At 43.0% G+C, this 19,181-nt stretch overlaps 1 protein-coding gene across 2 annotated transcripts in view; it reads right to left on the bottom strand.

The window, feature by feature from the left end:
* Positions 1-1,018: 1,018 nt before the first annotated feature.
* The window catches only part of LOC110465391, a 51,859-nt gene continuing 33,696 nt past the window's right edge, over positions 1,019-19,181 (bottom strand). The window contains exons 1-2 of one of the 2 annotated variants that reach the window (XM_021521169.1): positions 13,779-13,867; positions 1,019-2,776 (exon numbers count right to left, since the gene is read on the bottom strand). In XM_021521169.1, coding sequence (XP_021376844.1) covers positions 1,612-2,776; positions 13,779-13,783 — 1,170 coding nt within the window. In that variant the 5' untranslated portion in view covers positions 13,784-13,867 and the 3' untranslated portion in view covers positions 1,019-1,611. Of the gene's footprint in view, positions 2,777-13,778; positions 13,868-19,181 lie in introns of those variants that run through there. The other variant, XM_021521168.1, reaches the window with a different exon arrangement.

Here is a 19,181-nt window from a genome sequence, read left to right as displayed (position 1 = left end):
CGCTAGGTGGCGCCACTGGTAGGATTGCCTTATTTCATTGGCCAGTGGATCGGTTTATATAAAAATCAGATTTGATTTTTTTTTAAAAACGCGGAATGATATGCGTTTCCTTAATTTATACATATGAAATTATGTTCATTAAGCGAATTTAGTGTTGTAATCTTACACCAACCATCTTTACTTAAAGTACCAGAACATCTCATGTGTAGGTAAGATAATGAGGGTGTACTGTAACGCGCAGACTCTTATCATTAGAATGCTAGGATATTATACATACAAAACCGTTATCAACGTTATTACCACCAACATTAGAACCCTGTTATTTATCGTGTTAAAAGATGATTCTGGTCTTACACAGCACACGCACTGGCGTTGGGAAGATTAGTTTTAAAACGTGCCATATATAGTTTACCTATCCTTGTTTTATAAAATTGATGTCATTGTAAAATATTTAAATTTAATTAATATTTTTATCACTATCTAGATAAGCTAATAAGAAACTGACATCTGAAAATCTTTTTGTTTTGTTTATCTTATTTGGTTTCGGCCTAATATGTCCCCTATACTATAGCACCATTAATACTACGTACAGCAAGCTCTAACTATCTTCTACAACACTGTGGGCCATAAAAGTGCAAACAACAAGACAAAGTCAGGGGAACAAAAACAATCTGCTGCGCCAATTTTATATTACTGTTCATTTCACGGTCAGTCTGCGAAAAGTTCTAACTATACCCCGAATTGCTTTCCGAAAGATTTGTAAAATTAACGGCTACCGGAATATACTAAATCTGAATCACCAATCTCAGCCAATAGTTGTCGTTCTTTACAATGTTTTACATAAAATAACACTTCTTAGTTCTTATGGCAAAAACTTACTGAAATAGGTCAACATTTAGCTTAATATCTCGGCTTCAACCGTTGTTAGGGACGAGTGTAAGGAACGACAACTCTTGGTCGAAATTTACTGAAACACATGTATTCCAACCGAGTAAGGAGCGACAACTCTTATATTTGGTATACATTTTAATGTTATCTGCACACACAGATCATATGTCAGGTACATTGCATAGTGTTGTTTAATAAGTTAAATGATAAATAACAGGTTATTGGCACATGTAGAATTTCGCAATCGTTCACGACGGCAGTCACGCGCACTTATAGTACGTGGCATTTAACTAAACATTGTAACAATTAAGGCTTATCACAGGGTTACACAAGTTCAGCATGCCGGCATGAACAAGTCAAGAAAGTGGACGGCATACTTTGCGGAAAGATAAATATGGAGTACAGAAATGAGAACGAGCCGCCACCATCACGAGTATTTCGCAGTGTTTAAGTGCGCGTGCGGGTAGTCCTGGTCGTTGATGTGTACACACTATATTGTAGCACACACATGACAGGCGTTGCTTTTCACAACTTCAAGGCGGATGCTACACCTACACGGAAGCGTACACTTTTTGATTTTACGTTTTTCTCAATCTCACAAGGAAATTCCCGATTCGGGCATTTTCGCATCAACCCATCTTTCATTTCCGTACGTTCCTGTCCAATCACCCAATTCCATCTTGTAGACATTTCAGTAAATGTGAATCACCGTTTATGTCCGCCTTATACATACGTCTCTGCCCTGGCCACTGCCATGAGAGAGTGGAAGGGACAGTTAGCTACGTCACATATAGTGTCATCGGCGTGAGGGTCACGCCGTTCGTGGTGTCCATTTTCGTAGTTCATGGAAATAAGAGTGGGTACATCGTTCAGGTGGTCATTCACCTTTCGGTCATTGTCCTTAGCCGATGGACATCTATTGTCCATTTTCTTCTTCTTCTTTTTAACGGTGTTTTTATTATTTGCTTTTTTGGAAAATGTTTTTTGCGACATCATGTTTGATTGGCGCGGTATGGATGGTAATGTTACCCTACCACCGTTACCAGCCTTCCCATTGGTTGCTCCATTCTTGGACTCAGGTGAAGTCCCACGACCAGTCACCGGCTCAGATATGTAAGGAAGAAACAGATGAAGTTCGGCGTGCGCATCCTCCTCCTTAAAGTCTACTTTGAAATAAGCCTCGTCTGATTTGGTGGAGCTAGAGTCAGTAATATCCCCTTCCTCCGATATCACATCCTCACTTTTAGGGAAATGTTTAGGAATCTCAAGTTTTTCTGGGATGGTATGAATATTATCAGTTTTAGGAACTGTATTCGTGTTTGTCGTAACATCCGTTATGTATGGCGTTGTGTGACTAGGTTTAACTCGCGCATTAGTGACCCGGGCCAGTCGTTCACCGTTTTTAAGCGGAACAAGGGGTGCGTCTACATCGTTGTTGATGTGGGAATAATCCCGTCTCACCTGTCCCTCCAACGAATCATTCTCACACAGAACATTGAGTTTCTCTGTAGCCTCCAGTAGGCGTTTAAATGTTGGCGACTGACTACGAGGGTGGTAGCCATGTTTGGATGGAATAATCACTTTCTCCTTCCTCTCTTTTTTTGACACACGGAGTCTGTATTGTAGGGGTTTCACTAGTTCCGCCAGGAACCGGATGTCGTTATACCCTTGTTGATCGGGGTCAAACGAAGTGGAATAATTTCTTTTTGGTAAAGATGATAAGGACGACGAGGTCAACTTTGAGAGGGTGGCCTTGAACTTGGAAGGAGAGTCGGAAGGGTCAAGGTCAGACGACCGATCTGACGACTTGGCGCTACCCTCGCTTGGCGATTTCCGGAATGTAGAGTGCTCTGACGGAAGTGGCACATTAATATTCATTCCTCGTAATCTGAAACACACAAAGCATACGGTCGATCAGTGTATCGTTCATGTCATTATAAACAAATTACTACGTCAATATATAGATATCTTTTGTAATAACCCAAAAGACACTAGGTCAATGAATATTGAGTCGATAGGGGTATTTCTCTTCTCGTAACCAACAAAACATTGAGTCAATGGGTGTATCGCTCTTCTCATTACCCACAAAACATTGAGTCAATGGGTGTATCGCTCTTCTCATTACCCACAAAACATTGAGTCAGTGCGTGTTTAGCTCGTCACTACCCACAACACATTGAGTCAATGGGTGTATCGCTCTTCTCATTACCCACAAAACATTGAGTCAATGGGTGTATCGCTCTTCTCATTACCCACAAAACATTTAGTCAGTGCGTGTTTAGCTCGTCACTACCCACCAAACATTGAGTCAATAGATGTATTGTTCTTGGCATTACCCACAACACATTGAGTCAATGGGTGTATTGTTGTTGTCATTACCCACATAACACCGAGTCTATGAGTGTATTGCTCCATCATTACATAAACCCGTCAATGGTCGTTTTCCTCTAACTTTTAAATACAGCGAGAACAATTTCGAAGTCATAGAAAAATCCAACAACAGGCATAATTTGTAGCTAAGGGATCGAAATCGAACTTAAAATCAAACTACTACAGTCTCAGTGTACTGTAGTTCTGCCGATACAGGTCATCGTACAGACATTGTGAGAAATATCAATGAATGAGAAACACTTCATTTTACACCGGCAGCACAAAACCATTAATGCTTCTGTCGGCACACAGAGTGTGAAATACGCATGTGTCGTCGTCACACCGGTAACAGCCCGACCATCAGACAGTACTAAAGTAATAACTGATATTATTTACAAAACCCCACACTCCATAAACATCTCTAAATCACGTATCATAGTCTGATTTTACCTCTGTCTGTGCTGCAGTAACAAATGTCATTTGTGTAAATATATTTCAAATAATCATGAACTATTTCAAAGCTACGTATAAGTGTATCATTAACGATAATAAAGCTACATGCAAGTATGTAAATATATCTCCAAAACTTATTATCTACAATAGGCATACAACATATTTGATACAAGTACGTAAATATATCTAATGCACTATCATTAACTATGTCATGAACTATTATAAAGCTTCATGCATGTACGAGAGCATTGCACTCCCAAGTCCAACCTCATCATCCTATAGTACGTCATACTGGTGGACTTACCTGTAAATATTTGGTCACTGGTGTAACGAACATGTCCAGTTTTAATAACACGTCAACATATATATACAACACTTAAACACTTATAGTGGAATCTCATACAAAGGCGGGCGATTAAATACCTGGCACATATACATAATGTTGGATCATCTCGTATACTGTGTGATAATCACCCAGCGTGGCCAATACCTATACACTTACCTTTGTGTTGGCATTTTACCTGTTAATTACACTTCAAGTATACTACCTGTATATTCTCCTACCTGTATATGTACCTACATACATGGTCAGCATTGTTTCGTCATCAGAAGTATCATCTATCAAATGTCCCTAATACCACTTAAATGTACCCATAACGGAGCTAGGTGGAAACCCATTCACGCCTCATGTCGATCCGCACGACAACTTTTTGGGTCAAGTTTCCTTAAATGCAAAATCTTTTATGGGAGTTAAGGTGTAAACAATTATATCGGAGAGGAACACAATGTAGTCTCGTAGACATTTAACTTAAATATGAAACTAAAGACATCATGAAAGGGGTGAGTGCTTAACGGTAAGTGGTCACGACAGTCAGCATCAGGCGAATGAAAGAACCGAAATTATACATAATGTTAGACATTAAAAACGTAATAAGACTTTAAAATCTCTTAAGCTTATAGAATGTATACATGTTTCCTATTTCTACTGTGAATAATACATCTAGATTACCCGCTAAGTGGAACAAGAGTCATATGTTGTTCGGTACGTATTTGGTGTAGTACTCGTGATCAGTATACAGACAATAAGTAGACTATTCTCAATGTAAGCCTCCGGTAATATATCATCACCAACATATAGCATTCCGAAGGAATATACATTTACAAACAAGCAATTCAGAGGGGAGAAAATGAGGAAAAAAACAAAAGAACGATAGTAAAGTAAAAAGAAACATGATATCCTAGTGAATGACATAACTAGTGATCGCACCTGTCACGTTACACCTGTAGAAACTGGGTGTAATCTGGTTTCCGGCTCCACTGACCCGGCCTCGTATCACCCCCTAATGTAACATGTGCACGGGCAGAAGGGATTATAATGTTCCACCACATTTCGCGTACGTCCCTACATGGCACAGAACGTACCTGTCACCCAATGTCAGGGGAGCCGTGTACAGAGTACTTTGTGGAGTATGGTACATGTACCCACAGGTGTGTCTGAAACCCAGCAGATAAGCACACGTTCAGCGTCACGGCGAGGTTGTGACTCCAATAAGACTTTACCTATCATTGAGTTGTAGAACATTCATCGGAGGTTCTTTGGAGCTGACTCAATGAAGCCGTAGAGAGATATTCAGCGGTCAGCGTCATGGCAAGATTTGCAACAATTCCGAACCCATGGAACCGGTTTGCTGTTATCATGGTGTACGTCTCTGTTTCCCTTTACCCTACATCCTAGCCGCTGTGTGTGTATTCACAACCATTCAAGCATCAAAAGTTAAGTCCTATCCAATCTTAAATTTAATTCACGAATCGCTAACACTTCACCTTTTCTAATTACTGCAAGTATCCCCCACATGGGCACAGATCGTGTCCAACTCTTTGAAGGAAACATATATATCGAAATTTAAACTCTGGCCCAGACCAAATGTCTTGTTTAATAAGTAAACTTAAGATCAGAAAAAAAGATATATACTTTTAATTAAATTACGACTTGCGGTAAGGATTACCTAGGTAAGGCGACACACTGGGAACTTGACCTTGTACCGCAATCAACATGTCGACAGAGAATTAACTGACACGTGAGTGTAAAAGTAAGTTGTCGTTTTGTTCAACAAAGAGAACAATCTCAAAAGGTGCAATAAACACTGATTGCAGACCCAAAGTGCATTCAACAAGATAAGAACAATATATTGCCTTATTTCAGAGTCAGTGCTGCCATTGCTGGTGAGCTGAGAAGTCTACTCAAGTCCACACAATGGTAAGACACCAATCCGATGTTGTTTATATAAATACCCGTGAATGTACTTCCTCCACACCTAGCTACAATGTACCAAGTGTCCTACACTATTTACTTAACTATATCCCACGTATTTAAAAACAAGACAAGGATGACATGTATCGATGTTCTGGTCAATAATGGATACTCCTGGGTCAACAGACGACCTGACGATAACTTTAATTTAACAAACCTTTAGACGGTAAAGAGTTTTCAAACAGTGATAATAATAACAGGGATTCAATTAAAGCTTACAGACCTGATAATGTCGCCGGCCTTGTCGGCGGAGTTGTCACCTTGTACCATCCGTACTTAAAAACGTATGATCACTTCATATAGCCAGTAGTAGCAGGTCATACGGTAATTGTCACGTGTGGTCCCTATATATAACAACAGGTGTGTTTTATTTCTATAAGTAATGAAATTACACGGTATGATACGATGTGTTTATCACGAGGCGCTACGATAACGCGTCTTATTCGTTTTGTGTACCGTTGTCAATTCCTCAAAGGCTCTGTTAAAGACCACGTATCAATACACCGAGCAAGGTGTAAGGAGGAGAAGGTAGGAAAGTACCTTTACGTTTGTCCACTGGCATCTGGAGGGAAATTAAGTTCCACAGCTTGGACAGGGGTACTGTGACAGCGAGCTGATGACTGTGACAATACCACAAAATAGGAGTAGATGAGTAAATCAGTTTTAACTGTACAGTGTATTTAATAACATACACATAGCATGTTTTAGAAGGGAACGCCACATTGGTCGCCTCATAATGTACAGCCGATATGATACGCCAAGCCAGTTCATTTCAAAATTATGTCCCGAACATGCAAATCCTCGGAATTCCAGGCGTTACGCACACTTTTATCTCCTCACAGAGCTAAGAACGTTATAGTGATTGTAACCTGGAATTTCGGACCCCGAAAAATTGAAGCCTGGCAACGGCATGACAAATGCAAACGACAAAACAAAAATAGTGTATGTATGATTTTAGACAATATATTATATGATATGATTTCAGAGAGTGCAATTTTCGGTCTATTACAAATCGCCCTCAAATACCAATTGTACAATGTACATATTGCTCATGTTTTTCAAATCTTTACGTTCCAAAACTAAATCTGTTGACTTGTCTGTAAATATCCGTGTTATGTATACTAGACGTCTATTAAAACATACTTAGGCGAGGTTTAAAGACAGACCTATAATAACTTGAACGATTATACTTGGCTACACGTCAATTAAAGACTCGCCCTATACATACACTGCCAAACTTTATAGTGAGACATATTTTGTAACTTGTAAGATGTTTCAATTGTGACTTTGTCTGAGACTCTGAGTAAGATGTGTATGACAAAGTGGTAGTGGTGGGTGTCATACAGGATGTGTATTACCAAGGGGTGGTTGTGGGTGTCATACAGGATGTGTATTGCCAAGGGGGGGTGGTGGGTGTCATACAGGATGTGTATTGCCAAAGGGTGGTTGTGGGTGTCATACAGGATGTGTATTGCCAAGGGGTGGTGGTGGGTGTCATACAGGATGTGTATTGCCAAGGGGTGGTTGTGGGTGTCATACAGGATGTGTATTGCCAAGGGGTTGTTGTGGGTGTCATACAGGATGTGTATTGCCAAGGGGGGGTGGTGGGTGTCATACAGGATGTGTATTGCCAAAGGGTGGTTGTGGGTGTCATACAGGATGTGTATTGACAAGGGGTGGTGGTGGGTGTCATACAGAATGTTTATGACCAAGGGATGGCGGGTGTCATACAGGATGTTTATCACTTAGGGATGGTGGGTGTCATACAGGATGTGTTTTGCCAAGGGGTGGTGGTGGGTGTCATACAGGATGTTTATGAAGAAGTGGTGGTGGGTGTCATACAGGATGTGTATTGCCAAAGGGTGGTTGTGGGTGTCATACAGGATGTGTATTGACAAGGGGTGGTGGTGGGTGTCATACAGAATGTTTATGACCAAGGGATGGTGGGCGTCATACAGGATGTCTATCACTTAGGGATGGTGGTGTCATACAGGATGTGTATTGCCAAGGGGTGGTTGTGGGTGTCATACAGGATGTGTATTAACTAGGGGTGGTGGTGGGTGTCATACAGAATGTTTATGACCAAGGGATGGTGGGTGTCATACAGGATGTCTATCACTTAGGGATGGTGGTGTCATACAGGATGTGTATTGCCAAGGGGTGGTGGTGGGTGTCATACAGTATGTTAATGACCTAGGGATGGAAGGTGTCATACAGGATGAGTATGAACTAAGGGTGGTGGTGGCGGTGGGTGATATACAGGATGTGTATGAACTAGGGATGGTGGTGGTGGGTGTCATACAGAATGCTTATGACCTAGGGATGGTGGGTGATATACAGGATGTGTATTAACTAAGGGTGGTGGTGGTTGGTGTCATACATGATGTGAATGAACTAGGGGTGGTGGTGGTGGATGATATACAGGATGTGTAGGTGGTGGTGGTGGGTGATATACAAGATGTGTATGACCTAGGGATGGTGGTGGTGGTGGGTGATATACAGGATGTGTATTAACAAGGGGTGGTGGTGGTGGTGGGTGATATACAAGATGTGTATGAACTAGGAGTGGTGGTGGTGGTGGGTGATATACAAGATGTGTATGACCTAGGGATGGTGGTGGTGGTGGGTGATATACAGGATGTGTATTAACTAAGGGTGGTGGTGGTGGGTGTCTTACATGATGTGAATGAACTAGGGGTGGTGGTGGTGGTTGGTGATATACAGGATGTGTATGACCTAGGGATGGTGGTGGTGGTGGGGGATATACAGGATGTGTATTAACTAAGGGTGGTGGTGGTGGGTGTCATACATGATGTGAATGAACTAGGGGTAGTGGTGGTGGTGGGTGTGATACAGGATGTGTATTAACTAAGTGTGGTGGTGGTTGGTGTCATACATGATGTGAATGAACTAGGGGTAGTGGTGGTGGTTGGTGTGATACAGGATGTGTATGACCTAGGGGTGGTGGTGGTGGGTGATATACAGGATGTGTATTAACTAAGGGTGGTGGTGGTGGGTGATATACAAGATGTGTATTACCTAAGGGTAGTGGTGGTGGGTGATATACAAGATGTGTATGACCTAGGGTGGTGGGTGTCATACATGATGTGTATGAACTAGGGGTGGTGGTGGTGGGGGATATACAGGATGTGTATGAACTAGGGGGGGTGGTGGTGGGTGTCATACATGATGGGTATAACCTAAGGGTGGTGGTGGGTGTCATACATGATATGTATGAACTAGGGGTGGTGGTGGTGGGTGTCATACATGATGTGTATAACCTAAGGGTGGTGGTGGTGGGTGTCATACATGATGTGTATGAACTAAGGGTGGTGGTGGTGGGTGATATACAGGATGTGTATGAACTAGGGGTGGTGGTGGTGGTGGTGGTGGGTGATATACTGGATGTGTATGAACTAGGGATGGTGGTGGTGGGTGTCATACATGATGTGTATGAACTAAGGGTGGTGGTGGTGGGTGGCATACATGATGTGTATGAACTAGGGGTGTTGGTGGTGGTGGTGGGTGATATACAGGATGTGTATGACCTAGGGATGGTGGGTGTCATACATGATTTGTATGATGTAGGGATGGTGGTGGTGGTGGATGATATACAGGATGTGTATGAACTAGGGGTGGTGGCGGTGGTGGTGGGTGATATGCAGGATGTGTATGAACTAGGGGTGGTGGTTGTGGTGGTGGTGGGTGTCATACATGATGTGAATGAACTAGGGGCAGTGGTGGTGGTGGGTGTGATACAGGATGTGTATGACCTAGGGATGGTGGGTGATATACAGGATGTGTATTAACTAAGGGTGGGGGTGGTCGGTGATATACAAGATGTGTATTAACTAAGGGTGGTGGTGGTGGATGATATACAGGATGTGTATGGACTAGGGGTGGTGGTGGTGGTGGTGGGTGATATACAGGATGTGTATTAACTAAGGGTGGGGGTGGTCGGTGATATACAAGATGTGTATTAACTAAGGGTGGTGGTGGTGGATGATATACAGGATGTGTATTAACTAAGGGTGGTGGTGGTCGGTGATATACAAGATGTGTATTAACTAAGGGTAGTGGTGGTGGTTGATATACAAGATGTGTATGAACTAGGGGTGGTGGTGGTGGATGATATACAGGATGATGTGTATGAACTAGGGATGGTGGTGGTGGTGGATGATATACAGGATATGTTTGGACTAGGGGTGGTGGTGGTGGTGGGGGGTGATATACAGGATGTGTTTTAACTAAGGGAGAGGGTGGTGGGTGATATACAAGATGTGTATGAACTAGGGTTGGTGGTGGTGGTGGTGGATGATATACAGGATATGTTTGGACTAGGGGTGGTGGTGGTGGTGGGGGGTGATATACAGGATGTGTATGAACTAGGGGTGCTGGTGGTGGGTGTCATACATGATGTGTATGAACTAGGGGTGGGGGTGGTGGGTGTTATACATGATGTGTATGAACTAGGGGTGGTGGGGGTGGTGGGTGTCATACATGATGTGTATGAACTAAGGGTGGTGGTGGTGGGGGATATACAAGATGTGTATGAACTAGGGGTAGTGGTGGTGGTTGATATACAAGATGTGTATGAACTAGGGGTGGGGGTGGTGGGTGTTATACATGATGTGTATGAACTAGGGGTGGTGGGGGTGGTGGTGGGGGATATACAGGATGTGTATGAACTAGGGGTGCTGGTGGTGGGTGTCATACATGATGTGTATGAACTAAGGGGGGTGGTGGTGGGTGATATACAAGATGTGTATTAACAACTAGGGGTAGTGGTGGGGGTGGGTGTGATACAGTATGTGTATGACCTAGGGGTGGTGGTGGTGGGTGATATACATGATGTGTATGGACTAGGGGTGTTTGTGGTGGTGGGTGATATACAGGATGTGTATTAACTAAGTGTGGTGGTGGTGGGTGTCATACATGATGTTGTATTAACTAGGGGTGGTGGTGGGGGGGGTGGGTGATATACAAGATGTGTATGAACACAGGATGTGTATGAACTAGGGGTGGTGGAAGTGGTGGTGGGTGATATACAAGATGTGTATTAACTAAAGGTGGTGGGGGTGGGTGATATACAGGATGTGTATGAACTAGGGGGGGTGGTGGTGGTGGATGATATACAGGATGTGGATGAACTAGGGGTGGTGGTGGTGGTGGTGGTGGGTGATATACTATGAACTAGGGGTGGTGGTGGTGGTGGTGGTGGGTGTCATACATGATGTGAATGAGCTAGGGGTGGTGGTGGTGGGTGATATTCAGGATGTGTATTAACTAAGGGGTGGTGGTGGGTGATATACAGGATGTGTATTAACTAAGGGTGGGGGTGGTGGGTGATATACAAGATGTGTATGAACACAGGATGTGTATGAACTAGGGGTGGTGGGGGTGGTGGGTGTCATACATGATGTGTATGAACTAGGGATTGTGGGTGTCATACAAGATGTGTATTAACTAAGGGTGGTGGTGGTCGGTGATATCCAAGATGTGTATTAACTAAGGGTAGTGGTAGTGGGTGATAAACAAGTGTGTATGAACTAGGGGTGGTGGGGGTGGTGGTGGGGGATATACAGGATGTGTATGAACTAGGGGTGCTGGTGGTGGGTGTCATACATGATGTGTATGAACTAAGGGGGGTGGTGGTGGGTGATATACAAGATGTGTATGAACTAGGGGAGGTGGTGGTGGTGGGTGTCATACATGATGTGTATGAACTAGGGATGGCGGTGGTGGTGGATGATATACAGGATGTGTTTGTACTAGGGGTGGTGGTGGTGGTGGGTGATATACAGGATGTGTATTAACTAAGGGTGAGGGTGGTGGGTGATATACAAGATGTGTATTAACTAAGGGTAGTGGTGGTGGGTGATATACAAGATGTGTATGAACTAGGGGTGGTGGTGGTGGGTGATATACATGATGTGTATGAACTAAGGGTGGTGGTGGTGGGTGTCATACATGATGTGTATGAACTAGGGGTGGTGGAAGTGGTGGTGGGTGATATACAAGATGTGTATGAACTGGGGGTGGTGGTGGTGGGTGATATACAGTATGTGTATGGACTAGGGGTTGTGGTGGTGGGGGTCCTACAGGATGTGTATTAACTAAGGGGGGTGGTGGTGGTGGTGGGTGTCATACAGGATGTGTATTAACTAAGGGTAGTGGAGGGTGATATACAGGATGTGTATGGACTAGGGTTGGTGGTGGTGGGGGTGGTGGTGGTGGTGGTGGTGGGTGATATACAAGATGTGTATGGACTAAGGGTGGTGGTGGTGGTGGGTGTCATACAGGATGTGTATGGAGTAGGGGTGGTGGTGGTGGTGGTGGTGGGTGATATACGGGATGTGTATGGACTAGGGGGGGTGGTGGTGGGGGGCCTACAGGATGTGTATTAACTAAGGGTAGTGGTGGGTGATATACAGGATGTGTATGGACTAGGGGTTGTGGTGGTGGGTGTCCTACAGGATGTGTATTAACTAAGGGTGGTGGTGGTGGTGGTGGGTGTCAATACTGGTTGGTTGGAGTCGCACAACGAGTGACTGACACTGGTATACTGTTACAAACACTGCCTTAGTGTTCCCGGTGTTGGTGAGAAGACAGTGAACTGCCTATAATGAAATATAATGGTAGATGTTGTTCTTCTTCCTGAAGGTCTATCCTCGTACCAATGAATCATAAATCTTTCCAGTTCCAGCATGCATGAAGTATGTAATCAGAATAAATAATCAGAAAACCTTAAGCTAATCAGAGTAAAACATAAACAGTTATTGTGAATATTGCACAGAAAATGAGTAAAATAACGAAGCATCATGTCCTACGTTTTGCACTGCTGACCATAGCACTGTCTATTGAGTATTGTGATTGGAAGTTTTGACAGAAGGGACAGTGATTGGTCCAAAAGGATTTCCATGGATTCAGGGAACCCACATTAAGAAGAAAATTTTCTTGAAAGAAAAGAAATGTATTTCTCCCTTCCCCCCTTTTGAACAGCCGCCGCGGGGTGTTCAGACAATTCCCTTCACTTTTGACATGGGTTTAGATCTTATACCATAAAGTTCTGATTCGTTCTGGCCACGATTTCCGCCTAATGTCATATTACAGTTCGAGTTTACTTTCTCTGTACTGTACTGAAGCAATTTTCATAGAGTTTATATTTCTGCATGTTTACTGAACAGGTTAAGAACAAGATGACGAAACTAAATCACTATTTCCTTAATAATCCTCGAAAAAGGATGTCATTCTTTCAAAAGTATAGGCTTTAGATATTGAATTGTCCATAATCCATATTCAGACTCCTATTCAACGGGATTTTGAATACGGGTATGATAATCTGAAGCGCCTGAATGATCCAACAAAAGTCAGAAATGGAACCAAATCGTTACTAGATATTTGGAAAGGCATTATTTGGCCAAAAATACATAGCTCAAAATGTCATAAAGGTCCAACCAGGAACCAATAACGAGAGGGTGAAACACGAGATACACAGACTAGTGATATTTCAGAAGACTATAGATACAAAACACTTGTGAAAAGTGTAAAACCTAAATGTAGCATTACGAATGTACTCGGCGCCTGTATTTAAAGACAAGCGTGGAATGACTTCTGTAAGCGAACATGTATTTATATTGTACAAACTCCGTTTATCACACACCCCAACCGTGGTACGTGTTACTTCTAACTACGTACATTGTAGTAACACACACGGTTCTTACCGATCAATTACAATCAGTGTTACTATACATACCGCATTGTTCCAGCTGAAGCCTCTCAGATGAAAACAAATATATCGTTATCCATAAGAACGCCAGTTCTAATATAATCGCAATATTTATAAACGGCCGAGACTGAAATTTTCATGCAGAACATTTGATCCAGAACGTTTTAATAATAACTATTCATCTACGACATATTAACATTCATATATTCAACGATAAGATAAAATTCTGAAATCATTATCTGTATTTGATGGAGCGTAGTTTGTGATGTATTAGTTAAACATAAAAGATTTAAAATACCTTAAAGCTTAACGGTTCCACAAAGTGTTCAGTCGAGATACTAACTCGGAGGGTGTGGGCCAGCAATAGTTCCGCCATTTACGTCTCTAGACGCTACTTCAACTCCTCTACCTCGTCCATAAGTCAGATATGTAGTTCTAATCGAAGACGTTTTGATTATGTGAGAAATATTATATTGATATTGTCGATGAAACCGGACACGGTATACTTAGTAGCTTAGCCCTGATAAAGGTATCTAATTACAATGTGTGGGTTACGTACAGCTAGTGACAATACTGCTCACCTGTACACCCTTTTGGTATGACAGGTGTAATCAGAGTCCTGAGATACCTGCCAGTGGTCAACAATACACACCTTGATATGATACACATGTATTACTCGTGGATCACAGGACAAGAAACCTCTTGTTTCCTTAAACCTAGCTATCCTGTTCAATACCTAACGGCAGAAAAAATCATCTTTTTAAAATGTTGGTTTTCTTAAAATATAACCGGAATAAAACATTGAGTTCTTACCGTGAACGTGGCTGGTCTTTACAACTGACCACCGATGTCCGTTCTCAATTGGAATGTCCAGATGGGATTAAATATTCTATTGTAATCTGACTAATCTGCTTCCAGCTCTCAGACCGGCAGGGGTATTGGTGGTTGACATTAAAGAAGTTTTCAAAATAAACTCATTTTGTTTTGAACAAGTGTTTCGTATTTGTTTTGTTTACAGAGAATACCGACCAGATATCCTGTCGGGTTAATAGAGGAGGGTTTATTGACAGCTGACTATGGTGATCCAATATCGGTGTATCCTTGTGCAAGGGACTGGATTTGGGTTGAGCCAGAGATCGGTACCAAGGGGACGTAATACAGGGTGACGACAATGGAAGGCGGGTCTGTCGAGGGCTTAACAACGATCAACCACTGTCCACTATTTAGGTTCAAGTTCCAATGAATCAAAAAAGGTTTATTCTGTAAATAATGTCAGTTTTCATTGTTGCATCACAAATCATTGACGCATAAACAAAACAATACATTGTATCTATCAAGTACAGCCTCAATGTTTATCGTAAAGCCGAAGAATAACAGTAAATAAATTGTATGTTACTGTCGCAGTGATTTAGGAGCCTATTATTTGTATGAAAGAGACATCAGACACCGGTTAAAGAGGGCAATGCCGATCACAATCCACATCCAAATTATATCACCATATCATTATCTACTGTACAACGTACTGATAACCTACCTCAAACGCCCACTGACCCCCACCTCCAGGTCCCCCTCCATAGTCTATATAACCCTATATACTGATCCCCCACCTCAAGGTCCCCCTCCATAGTCTAAATAACCCTATATACTGATCCCCCACCTCAAGGTCTCCCTCCATAGTCTATATAACCCTATATACTGACCCCCACCTCAAGGTCCCCCTCCATAGTCTATATAACCCTATATACTGATCTCCCACCTCAAGGTCCCCGTCCATAGTCTATATAACCCTATATACTGACCCCCACCTCAAGGTCCCCCTCCATAGTCTATATAACCCTACACACTGATCTCCCATCTCAAGGTCCCCCTCCATAGTCTATATAACCCTACATACTGATCCCCCACCTCACGGTCCCCCTCCATACTCTATATAACCCTATATACTGATCCCCTACCTCAAGGTCCCCCTCCATAGCCTATATAACCCTACACACTGATCTCCCATCTCAAGGTCCCCCTCCATAGTCTATATAACCCTACATACTGATCCCCCACCTCAAAGTCCCCCTCCATAGTCTATATAACCCTACATACTGATCGACACCTCACGGTCCCCCTCCATAGTCTATATAACCCTACATACTGATCCCCACCTAAAGGTCCCCCTCCATAGTCTATATAACCCTATATACTGATCCCCTACCTCAAGGTCCCCCTCCATAGTCTATATAACCCTACATACCGATCCTCTACCTCCAGGTCCCCCTCCATAGTCTATATAACCCTACATACTGATCCTCTACCTCCAGGTCCCCCTTCATAATCTATATAACCCTACACACTGATCCCCCACGTCAAGGTCCCCCTCCATAGTCTATATAACCCTATATACTCCTCCATTGTCTATATATCCCCACACACTGATCCCCCCCCTCAAGGTTCCCTCCATAATCTATTTAACCCTACACAATGATCCCCCACCTCCAGGTTCCCCTTTATAGTCTATATAACCCTACATACTGATCCTCTACATCAAGGTTCCCTCCATAGTCTATATAACCCTATATACTGATCCCCCACCTCCAGGTCCCCCTCCATAGTCTATATAACCCTATATACTGATCCACACCTCAAGGTATCCCTCCATTGTCTATATATCCCCACACACTGATCCCCCACCTCAAGGTTCCCTCCATAATCTATTTAACCCTACACAATGATCCCCCACCTCCAGGTTCCCCTTTATAGTCTATATAACCCTACATACTGATCCTCTACATCAAGGTTCCCTCCATAGTCTATATAACCCTATATACTGAAACCCCACCTTAAGGTCCCCCTTCATAGTCTATATAACCCTATATTCTGATACCCCACCTCAAGTGTCCCCTCCATAGTCTATATGACCCTACATATTGATCGTCCACCTCAAGGTTCCCTTCCATAGTCTATATAACCCTACACACTGTTCCCCCACCTCATGGTTCCCCTCAATAGTCTATATAACCTTACACACTGATCCCCCACCTCACGGTCCCCCACCTTAATCTATATAACCCTACATACTAATTTCCCCTCATCGGGGACCCCCTCCATGGTCCATAAAACCTTACACACTTATCCTCAACCTTCAGGTTCCCCTTTATAGTCTATATAACCCTATATACTGATCCTCTTCATCAAGGTTCCCTCAATAGTCTATATAACCCTATATACTGATCCCCCAACTCCAGGTTCCCCTCCATAGTCAATATAACCATACATACTGATCGCCAACTCCAGGTCCCCCTCCATTGTCTATATATCCCTACACACTGATCCCCCACCTCAAGGTTCCCTCCATAATCTATTTAACCCTACACACTGATCCACCATCTCAAGGTTCCCTCCATAGTCTATATAACCCTTCATACTGATACTCCACCTCCAGGTTCCCTCCATAGTTTATATAACCCTACATACTGATCCCCTATCACAATGTCCCCTTCAATATTCTATATAAACCTACACACTGATCCCCCACCTCAAGGTTCCCTCCATAATCTATATGACCCTACATACTGATCCTCTACATCAAGGTTCACTCCATAGTCTATATAGCCCTGCATAGTGATCCCCCACCTCCAGGTTCCCTTCATAGTCTATACAACACTATATACTGATCCCCAACCTCAAGGTTCCCTTTTATCGTCTATATAACCCTACATACTGATCCTCTACCTCAAGATTCCCTCCAGAGTCTATATAACCCTACATACCGAATCCCCCACCTCCAGGTTTCCTCCATAGTCTATAAAACCCTATATACTGATCCCCCACCTCCAGGTTTCCTCCATAGTTTATTTAACCCTATTTACTGATCCCCCTCCTTAAGGTTCCATCCATAGTCTATATAACCCTTATACTGATCCCCTACCTCCAGATTCCCTCCGTAGTCTTTATAACCATATATACTGATCCCCCACATCAAGGTTCCCCTCCGTAGTCTATATAACCCTACATACTGACACCCACCTCAAGGTCCCCCCTCCATAGTCTATATAACCCTACATACTGACCCCCACCTTAAGGTCCCCCCTCCATAGTCTATATAACCCTACATACTGATCCCCCAACTCAAGGTTCCCCTTTATAGTCTATATAACCCTACATATTGACACCCACCTCAAGGTTCACTTCCATTGTATATATAAACCTACACACTGATCCTACACCTCAAGGTTCCCCTCATAGTCTATATCATCCTATTCACTAAACTCCCACCTCAATGTATCCCTTCCATAGTCTATATAGTCCTATATACCGACCCCCCACCTCAAGGTTCCACTCCATAGTCTATATAACCCTATATATTGATCGCCAACTCCAGGTCCCCCTCCATTGTCTATATATCCCTACACACTGATCCCCCACCTCAAGGTTACCTTCCATAGTCTATATAACCCTTAATACTGATCCCCCAACTCCAGGTCCCCCTCTATTATCTATTTAACCCTACACACTGATCCCCCACCTCAAGGTTCCCCTTTATAGTCTATATAACCCTACATACTGATCCTCTACATCAAGGTTCCCTCCATAGTCTATATAACCCTTCATACTTATCCCCTACCTCCAGATCCACTCCTTAGTCTATATAACCCTATATACTTATCCCGACCTCACGGTCCCCCTCCATAGTCTATATAACCCTATATACTGATACCCCACCTCAAGGTTCCCTTCCATAGTCTATATAACCCTACACACTGATCCCCCACCTCATGGTCCCCCACCATAATCTATATAACCCTACATACTAATTCCCCACATCGGGGACCCCCTCCATAGTCCATAAAACTTTACACACTTATCCCCCACCTCAAGGTTCCCTCCATAGTCTATATAACCCTACACACTGATCCCTCACCTTAAGGTCCCCTTCCATGGTATATATAACCCTACATACTGATCCCTCATCTCAAGGTTCCCTCCATAGTCTATATAACCCTACATTTACATACTGATCCCCCACCTCAAGGTCCCCCACCATAAAATATATATAACCCTACACACTGATCCCTCACCTCAAGGTATCCCTTCCATAGTCTATATAACCCTACATACTGATCTCCCACTTCCAGGTTCCCTTCCATAGTTTATATAACCCTACATACTGATCCCCCACTTCCAGGTTCCCTTCCATAGTTTATATAAACCCTACACACTGATCCCCCACCTCACGGTCCCCCACCATAATCTTTATAACCCTACATACTAATTCCCCACATCGGGGTCCCCCTCCATAGTCCATAAAACTTTACACACTTATCCCCCACCTTAAGGTTCCCTCCATAGTCTATATAACCCTACACACTGATCCCTCACCTTAAGGTCCCCTTCCATGGTATATATAACCCTACATACTGATCCCTCATCTCAAGGTTCCCT

The sequence above is a fragment of the Mizuhopecten yessoensis genome, unplaced genomic scaffold (assembly GCF_002113885.1).
Source record: "Mizuhopecten yessoensis strain PY_sf001 unplaced genomic scaffold, ASM211388v2 scaffold11073, whole genome shotgun sequence".
Taxonomy (NCBI): Eukaryota; Metazoa; Mollusca; class Bivalvia; order Pectinida; family Pectinidae; genus Mizuhopecten; species Mizuhopecten yessoensis.
This window is presented reverse-complemented; position numbering and strand designations above follow the sequence as displayed.